Source organism: Tupaia chinensis, unplaced genomic scaffold (assembly GCF_000334495.1).
Source record: "Tupaia chinensis unplaced genomic scaffold, TupChi_1.0 Scaffold000458_1, whole genome shotgun sequence".
In the NCBI taxonomy this organism is placed as follows: domain Eukaryota; kingdom Metazoa; phylum Chordata; class Mammalia; order Scandentia; family Tupaiidae; genus Tupaia; species Tupaia belangeri.
This window is the reverse complement of record NW_006159966.1, coordinates 8116-20092: the sequence shown is the minus strand read 5'-3', so window position 1 is coordinate 20092 and position 11977 is coordinate 8116. Positions and strand designations below refer to the sequence as shown.

The window sequence follows — 11977 nt, the reverse complement described above, 5'->3', positions numbered from 1 at the left end:
TGCTGAATGTTTTTGCCAAACAGATACTGGTGGAAATAGGATTCATGAAAATCATGATTCTGTTTATTACACCTATGAAGATTATGCCAGTAGCATTTCATGTGAAGTACTAGGCTCAGTTCTTCATACCCAGCATACTAATGCAGTGCCAGATAGTAATAGCAGTAACAGGGGAGAAAATAAAACCATAGTACTTAAGCATGGAAATCTTTATCAAAAAGGAGAATCTAAAAATAAATCCTTAATGATTAAAGATAGCATTCAGAGATTTGCTGCAGATCTTGTGGAAAAAAGTTTTGGCAGTGCATTTAAAGACTTGCAGAAAGGAGTCTCTTCATGTACTAATGCGTTGTGCCACTTAGCCATCAAATTGACATCATCTGTTTTTCAGTTGGCATTTAATGAACTGAGGAGTCAGTGTGCGTTTTCACTGAAGCAACGAGCCATTAGTGGCCTGGCAAATTTTTTGGTGAGTGAAGCTTTTGCAAATGCCTTAAAAGATTTACAGTATGTAAAGAAACAGATATTTACAAACACAGTTGCTAGGTTTGCTGCAGATCTTGCTGAAGAGCTTGTTTTTGAGGGCATCATGGAAGTATGTCAGTTTTCATATCCTCCAACACCTGCATCTCCACAGGGTTGCTTGTTTGACTTTGAAGACAAAGTAGTGAAGTCATATGCAAAAGATTTGTCTGAATCTGTAATACAGGAAGCATTCATAGAGCTATCACAAGTTAACGTGACCTTCACAACAAAGGCAGCAGTTAGTGTTTCTCCGGATAACATTAAGTATGTCAGTGCAGAAAGTGTAGTGCCATCAACACAGACCTTCACGTTTTCTCCTTTTAACAATCAAGCAATTATGGTGACAAAACCAGTGCGGGACCATAAAAAAGAATTCACGGTGCAGCAGGCCTTGTTTTGTACTTCTGGCATTGTTACTTCTATACCAGTGCCCTTGGCAGGAAGTGCCCTTCTCCCATATCATATCTCACCTACTGTATATCAGGCAGAGTCTCCTCTGTCACCTGATGGTAGTAATTCCAATGGTGATTCTACCCAAGTGCATGTTACCATGAAAAACGAAGAAGAGGAAGAGGTAGCTTGTCTCAGAAATAGTTCTTTACCTTCAGAACACAGTCCAAGTAACCAGAATAATTTAAAACCAACTATTGATGATATTGAAATGCGAAGATCTTCAAAATTAACAAGCAATCCTGTAATTATTAGCAATTTTTCTGCAGCAATGGTGAATACAATAGTAAATGAAACTTTAGAGTCAGTGACATCATTTGAAGTTACAAAAATAGTTGATGAAGATAAGGATTATTTAACTAAAACAAAAAAGAGAAAAACCTCTCCTATTGTATCTCACTGCGATCGAGCTACGCTGCATCAGAGCGAGCCTAGCAGTAAGGACATGTTTGCTGACCGGTTATCTAAATCTGTTATTAAACATTCCATAGATAAGAGCAAATCAGCAATCCCAAATGTACATAGAAATGCAATGTACAAGGAAGGCTTTCCTGTTCCTGGAGAAGAATCACAGTTGACCATGGAAAAGTTCCCCAGATTTCTTGACTCTCAAAATCACTTGACTCACTATTCTGTTTTGGATGGGAAGGATTGTGTTTCAGAATGTAAAAGTTCTGTGGCTCATGGATTTTCTTCAGAGACACTACCACCTCCAACTGCAACAAATCAGAAACCTTATTTGAAAGAACTTACTAAAGACAAATCAGTGAAAAAGCATCCTTTGACTAATACAACACTTGAGTCTTTATCTTTTGGACAGGAAAGTGCCATTCCTCAGTCACATACTTTGTCATCTGCAGTGCTTACCTGCGTTGATGGTTTGCATGTAGAAGATAAACAGAAAATCAGAGACAGAAATGTAATACCTGATACTCCTCCATCAACTCCTCTAGTGCCATCCCAGACTAGTTCTGAATGGGATATCAAGAAGTTAACCAAAAAGCTGAAGGGGGAATTAGCCAAAGAATTTTTACCTGCTACACCACCTTCTACACCTCACAACTCATCTGTTGGTGGTTTGTCTGAAAGTGAACAAAATACTATAGAAAAGGAAGAGTTCATGTTGAAACTCATGCGCTCTCTTTCAGAAGAAGTCGAAAGTAGTGAAAATGAAGAGCATTCAGAAATAGAGATGAACTTGGAGCACTCAAGGAGGAAAGTTCAGTTTGCAGAAACGTTAGCTACGCATATCATTTCTCTTGCAACTGAGATGGCAGCTTCCCATTTAGATAATAAAATAGTTCAAGAACCTAAGGTTGAAAGCCCTCACTCAAATGTGCAAAGTCAAAGAAGTGTATCACCTTTTTTAAATGACTCAGGTGAATATTTACAAACCTTGTGCAGTTTTGCAAGTGATATGGCAGCAGAAGTCATTACAGAAGCCGAGAAAATAGCGAAAGTTAAAAGTGGTGTGCTTTTCAGGCAAAGGAAGAGCATTTGTTATGTTGATGGTGACCAAGAGTATACGTCAGAAGAGAATTTGGATATAGAGACTGTAGCACACCCAAGAGAAGTTGACCCATTTCTTCTTTCATTACCAAGTTCTTGCTTGTCAGGTCTGACATATAAGTATCCCAGCTGTGAAAGTGTGACAGATGAATATGCAGGTCACGTTATCCAAATACTGAAACAGGAAGGTGGGAATAGCGAGCTAATAATGGATCAGTATGCCAATAGACTCGCTTATCGATCTGTTAAATCAGGATTACAAGAAGCAGCTAAGACAGCCAACATGAAGTACACCTCAAAAAAGTTTCCTGTGCAAAGCTCTCGGGTGAATGGAGACAAAGAACTGTTAATGTGCTCAAGTAAAGAGCACCAGAGAGATGTGGATAAAAAAAGACAAAGTAAAAGAAATGGAGATTACCTTTTTAACACTCAAACTTGCGAAAGGAAGCAGGATACATACAGAAATAAGTCCTCTGAACTATATAGTTTTTCAGCCTCTCTTGCTCACAGCATAACAAAAGATGTTAAAAAAGAGCTGACAGCATCTATGGTTGTCTTGCCAAAGTCCTTAACAGATTCTTGCCTTTATGAAAAATCTGGATGTGGTAAAGATGCTAAGTATCACATTGAACCAGAATTTCCCAAGTCTCTCCAGCCTTCTTCACAAAATCACAGGTTTTCCCACAGTACAGACAGCTTAACTGGATGTGGTTATGGAGGGAATGTTCAAACTATAGAAAATTTTGCTAAAAAAGTAGTGGATGACACTTTAGAGCTAAGTTTAGGATCTGCAGTTTTCCAAATGTCTGAGACCACAAAATCAGCAGATAGGATCACTTACGCAGAAAAGTTGTCACCTCTTATAAGTCAAACGTGCAAATATTGTGCCCTTAAAGAACTCCATGATTGCACCGGAAATTCATCTCAGCACTTTTTCAGACAAAGTTCACTTGCTAGTAATAAGCCAGTTTCTAATCCAAAATTTGGCAACATCTATCAGAAATCTAGAATTTTTCATCTTGATGTCCCTCAAATTCATGTTAATCTTGATAAGAAGTCAGTACTTGCTGAGAAGATAGTTGCTGAAGCTATTGAAAAAGCAGAGAGAGAGCTGAGCAATACCAGCTTGGCAGCTGATAGTGGAATTGGACAGGATGGTGTTAGCTTTGCTGAGAGCCTTACCACGGAAATAATGACATCAGCCATGACAAATGTTGGACATGCTGTTAGCAGGTGAGTTTCACATTTCTTTTAGGTGTTAAGATAAAATGAAAAATTAAACTCAATCATATGTGTCCGTTAGAAGGATATTATTTTTAAAATTTATTATTTTAATTTGATCAGAGAGAAAGGGAAAATGAGAAAGCAAGCCACCAGGTCTGGGACTCGAACTGTGGTCAACCACATGGGTAGTCTAGTGCCTTCACTACCGTGCCACCCGGCAGCCTCAGGGTATAATTGTTTTTTAACCTTAAATTAACAAAACTTGGGGCTACCATGTGGTGTAGTGGTTAAGGTGCTGGATTCCCACATGGTCGATTGCAGTTCAGGTCCTGGACCCCGTGGCTCAAAATCATGCCAGGTGCATGTGTGCATGTACCCAAAATCCCAAAATGATAAGGGAGGAAAGGGGATTGCAGCATGGCCATTCCCCTAGGGGATGATTTCTCGCTTTCCCTCTTTCTCTCCAGTGAGTGTACATACTCTATGGTAAAACTAAATTAACAAAACTTCCTTATGCATGTTGTATCATTTTATTTCCTACAATTAACTTTCATATATTTTGTCTTCTGATCATTTTTAGAGGAAGAAATTACCCATTTATGGAGTGGGAAAAAAATAGCTGGGGAATTTTATACAAATAGGGAATAATTACTACTCAGATTAAATTTTCATATAGTTATTCTTTTCCCTGTTCGCAAGGTAAGTTTTCTTATAAGAGCATGGTTTAATGAAACTGCCATGAGGAAGAAAGGGAAAATTCTCCAAGTGCTTCTTCAACCATTGTTACCACTTATCTTGAATGACTGATGGACTCATGGAACCGTTCTAATAGTCGCATAGTGTCCTATTCTTTATTAGGGCTTTCTGGTGTTCAGTAATTCTAACAATGTGGTTAATATTGTCACTTTTTTAAAAAAAATAATTATTTAATTTCATTTATTCATTCATTTTAATTTGACCAGAGAGAGAGAGAAAGAGAAAAAGAGAGAAAGTGAGAAAGTAAGCCACCAAGTCCTGTACTCAGACCGTGGTAGGCCATGTGGGAACGTCCAGCGCCTTAACCACCATGCCTCCTGCTGGTCCCAATATTGTCACTTTTGACTTTTCTCCCTGAGAAAGCATCAGGACCAATTTGTAGTATTAATTTATAGAATTATATTTGTAAGTCTCACTGGAAAGGTAAAATATTTTGAGTTGAGGTAAAATTTAATTGAGTGGCATAATACTTTAGATGTTTGAGTAGTGTTTGTCAAAGCAGTAACAAGGACTGCCTCTTTTCTTAGTCATCCTAAAGCAGGGAGATGCAGTTCTGCCAGGACTCTTGAATCAGTTGTTCTATAGCATCCTCTTGAGATGACATATACTCTAGGTTTCTGGTAAACTAGGAGAGGTCTTCATTTATTTTAATTAGGCTGTCTCCTTCTAGATCAAGGGTTGGCAAACAACAGTCTGTGCACCAGATGTGACCTGCTTCTTGTTTTTGAATGGACTGCATATTGATAATAGTTTTTACCCTTTTTTTTCTTGAGTTTCTTTCATGAATGGGAGAGAGTCAGCCCAGAGAGTGCCACAAGGAGACAGCACCCTCAATAAGAGCTCGACACAGTGATTTACCCCCAGCCTTATCTAGCCCTGGGTCAAGGGCATGCTTTTGTGCTGAGCATACTCAGGGAGGTCTCTGGACACGAACCAGAACCCTCCCATGCAGGTCAGCTTCGTACAGCACTGTGCCTTACAGCTGTGTCACCATTTTTACATTTTCCAGTGGTAGAAAAAAAAAATTAAAAAATATTTTATGATGTGAAAATTATGGGAAATTTACATTTCAGCGTTTGTAAATAATGTTTTATTGTACACAACCAAGCTCATTTATGTACATATTTTCTATAGCTGCCTTTTTTTTTTTTTGAGAGAGAGATTTTCGCTATAGGGCGCGTGCGCTCGCCAGACAGACAGAGAGAGACATAGAGACAGAAAGCGAGAAATCACCCCCCAGGGGGGATGGTCACGCCGCAATCCCTTCTCCTCCATTCTCCTCTCGGGATCATGGGCACGCACGCACATGCACCCGGCGTGAGTTCTAAGCCACCGGGTCCAGGACGCGAACCGCGGTCGACTACGTGGGAGTCCAGCGACATAGCCATTACACTAACTGCTGGTTCCCTATAGCTGCTTTTATGCTCTAACAGCTGAGTCAAATAGTTGCTGTCGAGACCAAACGGCCAGCAGTGCCCAAGTATTTGTTATCTGACTCTTCACAGAAAAAGTTTACGGACCTCTGACCTGTTCTCTTGGTTCATGACCACATACCAGATGGTAGATACAAGTGGTTAATAAATAATCAGATGAATAAATGGTAGTAAGCTTGGTACTTTCACCATTAAAATGAGTTTCTTCAGTAGCCTCAGGTGATTTTTAATTTTCCTTCCCCTTTAATCCCTCCCTCACATCCCAGCCTTGGAGGAGGAAAAGATTCAGCTAGATTAAAGTTTCAAAGGCCTAGCAAGTGCCTTTGCTATTCTTTAGTGTTTTCTCTTTTTCTTCTTAGAGCTTGAGAGTAGGCCCCATGGAGTTCTTCCTATAAGGCAGGGCCATACAATTCCATTTTTTTTTTAATTAAGGCCTGCAGAATATTACTTTGTAGTTTTTTTTCACATTTCTCTTGCTGCTGTGCTAGTGTTCTTTAGGTTGACTCTGGTGTGTACAGTTGGCTATTTTACATTTTCTATTTCTGTAGTTAAATGTCCTTCTGTCCAGCCATGGTGGTGCACCCTGCTAGGATGCAGTGTTCTGTAAGCAGGGAGGCCTGGGTTTGATTGTCAGTCAAACCTGAAGGCCAGGTGTGGTAGTGTACATCTGTAATGATGTATGGTGACTGGGGACGTGAAGGCAGGAGAATCACAGGCTTATTTCTGGCCTGGACAACACAGACCCTAGCTGAAAAAGAGAGTCAAGTACCGTGGCATCTGCTATAGACCCAGCTGGCAGCTTGAGGCAGGAGGATCACCACAGAAAGGGCCTGTCTTTAAAAAAAAAAGTCTTTAGGGGACAACTGGTGGCGTGGTGGTTAAGGAACTAGGTTCTCACATGGCTGATTATGGCTCAAGGTTCAAGTGCCAGACCTGGCAGCTTGAAAGTCTTGCCAGGTGTGTGTGTGTGTGTGTGTGTGTGTGTGTATGTGTGTGTGTGTGTGTGTGTGTTTGCTCAAAGTCCTGAGACTATAAGGCAGGGCCATACAATTCCATTTTTTTTTTTAATTAAGGCCTGCAGAATATTACTTTGTAGTTTTTTTTCACATTTCTCTTGCTGCTGTGCTAGTGTTCTTTAGGTTGACTCTGGTGTGTACAGTTGGCTATTTTACATTTTCTATTTCTGTAGTTAAATGTCCTTCTGTCCAGCCATGGTGGTGCACCCTGCTAGGATGCAGTGTTCTGTAAGCAGGGAGGCCTGGGTTTGATTGTCAGTCAAACCTGAAGGCCAGGTGTGGTAGTGTACATCTGTAATGATGTATGGTGACTGGGGACGTGAAGGCAGGAGAATCACAGGCTTATTTCTGGCCTGGACAACACAGACCCTAGCTGAAAAAGAGAGTCAAGTACCGTGGCATCTGCTATAGACCCAGCTGGCAGCTTGAGGCAGGAGGATCACCACAGAAAGGGCCTGTCTTTAAAAAAAAAAGTCTTTAGGGGACAACTGGTGGCGTGGTGGTTAAGGAACTAGGTTCTCACATGGCTGATTATGGCTCAAGGTTCAAGTGCCAGACCTGGCAGCTTGAAAGTCTTGCCAGGTGTGTGTGTGTGTGTGTGTGTGTGTGTGTATGTGTGTGTGTGTGTGTGTGTGTTTGCTCAAAGTCCTGAGAAGAAGATGGAGGAGGATTGCAGTATGGCCATCCAACCAGGGGGTGATTTCTCACTTCCTCCTCCCACCGGCAGGCACAGGTACTCTGTGGCAAAACCTCAAAAACCCAAAAAACACAAAACTTTTAAGCCTGAAGATTAAATAAATTTTTAAATGGAATTATTTGGATTATTACACTACTATCCTTTTTTTTTTTTTTTTTTTTTTTTTGGTAAATACTTGATTCATGCAAAGTATCCTGAATATTTCTCAAAACTACCGTTCAAAGGGGTGACACATGAATGTCAAATGGGCAGTTTTATGATAATACAGTTTTAGAAGAGAAAAAAAATTTCAGTTGCCTTCTGATCCATCATTTCTAAGCCAAAACAACCTATGAATCATTTAAATCGCTTCTAGGCCTTATCACGAGGGTCATTTCAGCCAAGACCCATGAGAATGTGACACACATCAGAAGTATTCAAAAAGAGCAACAAAGTGGGGCTCCACTATGGTTCATTACTATAGTGTGCCTCTCCCTGGAATGCCCAATATAATTCTGGTTGCCATATCTTAAATTCAAAATGAGAATAGCCCCCCAAGGGGTATAAAGACCATTCTGGGCCCTGGGCATACACAAAAGTCAAAAAGGCAAAATCTATTCTCTTAGAGCATACGTTAATGTAGTATAAGACAGACAATAGATAAGTAAAATATACTGAACAGCACATTGTGCTGAGTGCTTTGGAAGAAAAATAAAAGCCTGGAAGGGAGTTAGTGTGTGCTGGTGGCGGTGGTGGGCAATGGCATCGGATGGTTTGTAGTTTGGAATATTTAGTGGGGGAAAGTAGGGGCTGTATATGTTTGGGAAACAGCAAAATGGCTTGAATTGTTGAGGTGGAGTGACTTAGGTTAGGAGAGAAGGTGGATGTGAGTGGGGACCTACTAATATATTTCAAGGAATTGGACTCTTAGTCTAATTTGTAAGAAAGCCATGGGAAGATTTTGTTGAGAAGACTGACATTTTCCTTCCTCCCCCTCCCCCCTTTTTTTTTAAGAGAGATTTTTGCTATAGGGTGAGTGCACTTGCTAAGAAACAGTGTGAGAGAGAGAAAGTGAGAAATCACCCCTTGGGGAAACAGTGTGAGAGAAAGCGAGAAATCACCCCTTGGGAGGATGGCTACCAGCAACTTCTCTATTCTTCTCTTGGGATTTTGGGCACGCATGCACAGATGGCTGGCGTGATTTAATTTTCTTTTCTTTTTTATTTGTAAAACCAGGCCACTTTAATGTTTTTGTATAATTTAATGAATAATCTTTTGATAATTGCAGACATGTAAGACCGTCTATATTCAGAAACATCACTGTCATGGTGGTTTTCCAGATTAGTGTATCATCTTCAAAATTTATAAGGGGGTTACTTATATGAAACTTCTATCAAACCAGTAAGACAGCATTTATGCATCCATCATTTTCAGGATTGTTGGTATAACTTGGGCATATTTCCCACAAACAGCCTTCCCTCCTTGTGTCACAAGGCCCAACTTGATCACGTTCACCTCAATGACAACACCTTTGGCGATAATACCAAAGTTGTGTATAGTGGGAATGAGGGATTCTTCTTTATACCGAGTATTGGCAGGCGAAAGGTGGCTTTCAGTTCAGGATGGGTTACATGGGCCTTCTTGAAGTGTAAGCCCATTGGCCTGATCTTTCCTATTTAGGTGGTTTTCTAGTAAAGCCATCTCCAGCAAAGCAGACTTTGTAACCATCCTCTTCCATGCTGCCTTCTTTCTCTTTCCTGTTCGAGTAAATTTTAATACTTCTTTTTTTCCCTGGGCTCAAACTTTGGGTAGAGGGACTTCCCATTTTCCCACTTTCTCTTTCTGTTTTTGTTTAATCATACTGAAAAATACTTTGCCTTGGGCTGTCCTCTGTCCAACAGATAGGCAGGTACTGCTCCTTGTGGAATCTTTTCATCATTCTTTTGTTTGGTGTTCTTCTTTCCATGCACCTTGATAGTCTTTTTATTTGTGTTTTCTCAGCATGGCACTGTTTATGATGGAGCTTAACTGTCAGACCATTCATCTTTTTTGTCTTCTTTGAATGTTCATGAGCCTCCTCCTTAATCTTTTTCTCATGCTAATCCAAATGGTATCTATAGTGTTTCTGATGTAATTCAATATATTTGTTTTGTGGTATGGTGATGGCTGCAGAGTTGCCAGGAACAGCCTCCAGATGCAAAGAAGTTGTCAACTCACCAGTGTGATTTTCAAGCCACTGGGTCCAGGACTCGAACTGTGGTCTGCCACGTAGGAGTCCAGCGCCTTAACCCTGTGGTACCTGCTGGCCCCTCCCTCTTCATTTTAAAAAATATCACTTGAAGCTGCTATGTTGAGAATAAAAATGTAGAAGGAGCAGTTACAATGATTGAGCAGTGAATGGACTTTCTTGTGATACTGGAATAAAATTATAAATGCCTTTTCATTGAAAAAATAGCAATAGGGCTATGATCCTCACTCAGAATCTTGAAGAGATCTGACTAGTTTAAATATAGGGTTGATTGATAGTACTAAATTCTTGAACTAGTTTTTTTGTTCTTAAAGCCAGGGAAAGGTTCTTTTAGTACAGATAAAAGTACTGTTTTAAACAGAGCAGGTGATAAACTTGAACACTATGTGAACCTGTATGCTCACATAGTGTTCAGTTGACAATTTGAAGTACTTCAAACAAAATGTAGATAAATGATCACTAGGGATAGATACATAATAGCTGGACAAAGTAAGGAATGTTGGTGGGTACCCCAGTTAACTTTGTAGTTACTATACTATTCTGCAAAATCAGTCTCTCTCCCCCTCTCTCTCTCTTCCTCCCTCCCCTTAACTCCCTCACTTTCCCTCTCCCCCTATCTGTTTTCCCCCCATAGAGAGTGGGTGTATGTGTTTATGTGTGAGAGAGAACATTGTGGGCAGGGTCTTGTCATGCTTTAATACCCTTTTCCCACCCTTCCAGCTCCTCGGGATATTAGATATCCCTGCACATGCCTGGCATGTTCTTAGGCAACCCGAGAACCTGATCCTGCAGTTGGCATGTAGCTTCCAGCGTTGCAGTTCAGTCTGTTAGGGATTGCACCATCTAGGTTGAGCCACTGCAAAGTCTTTTTATGAGCAGACACAAATAAATGATTAGGTAGATCGATAGTCTGATTCTCAATATCATATCTTGTTTTAATCATCTTAATTATCACATTGAGAGTGAAAGTAAAAAAAATTCAGAATTTGTGATGCTTTCAGTTTGATATTTTTTTCTTCTTTTTTTTTTAGTTCAAAAGAAGTAGAGGACTTTCAGTCAACTGAGTCTTTTGGTAGCCAGCAGATGAATCTCAGTATCGGTGATGACAGTACTGGTAGCTGGTCCAATCTGAGTTTTGAAGATGAACACCAAGATGAAAGCAGCAGCTTTCACCATCTAAGTGAAAGGTAATTAAAATTTTGCATGTAATTGTGTGGTTTAGATCCTCAGGCTTCCAAAGAGCTGTGTATTATATTCAGTATTATTTTAAAACTCTAAATTTGAAAATTCAGCATAATTTTCAAAATGTATTATTAGTCAAAATGTATTTTCTAGTGTTTTGATACTCACTAAATACAGTAATTAGCCAAGCTGATTTTCTTTAGGTGTACCAACAGTTGATTTGAAAAATATTGTATAAAATCAATTTTATACTCTTGAAACTGTTCCTGAATGTTTTATATGAGGAAAATACTTTTAAAGAAGTTTGTTTTTTTCTTCTAGAAGATAGGAAAAAAGATAGTTATCTGTAAAAGACATCAAAATACTCTTAATGATCTAGATATTTGTTAAAATAGTATCTTTTGGAGGTTATTCCTTGTCCTGCTGTTAGGGAAAAAACTACCTGCAGTGTTTATATTTGAATGGTTGAAAATATATAAATCAAACCTATTATAAAATATTTTATATAGCAGAAGGCACTTACCTTATATATAACTTTTCTTGTTAACTTTGTTCATGACAGTAGTCTTCAGAATATTTTATCAATTATGGTAAGATGGTTTCTCATGGCCCAACTTCAGTAGCATGCTGGTAGATGATGCTGCATGGCTGGCTGAGGACATGTGGGAGGCCCAGGTTTGGTTCCCAGACCAAAAGCTGTGTGCAGTGGGATGCAGCTGTAGTCCCAGTTACTCCGGAGGCTGAGGCAAGAGGACTATGAGCTCAGAGCTAGCATGTCAAGTGGTGAGACCCTTCCTGAAATAGCCAATGCAGTAGCATACCCTGTGGTCCCAGCTATCAGTCTGAGGCTGACACAATCTAAAATATTTAAAACACACACAATCACACACACACACAGAACAAGACATGTACATACCACCAAAAATAATTATGTTTTTAACTTTACCTAAAGGCATTC

At 39.7% G+C, this 11977-nt stretch overlaps 1 protein-coding gene across 6 annotated transcripts in view; it reads left to right on the top strand.

Moving 5' to 3' along the window:
- Positions 1-11977, top strand: part of AKAP11 (A-kinase anchoring protein 11) — a gene marked incomplete at its 3' end in the record, with an annotated part of 53017 nt that overhangs the window by 35383 nt on the left and 5657 nt on the right. For 5 of the 6 annotated variants that reach the window (XM_027774578.1, XM_027774579.1, XM_014590525.2 and 2 more), the window contains 2 exon segments: positions 1-3717; positions 10869-11024. In XM_027774578.1, the coding sequence (XP_027630379.1) occupies positions 1-3717; positions 10869-11024 (3873 nt within the window). 6 annotated transcript variants of the gene reach the window in all.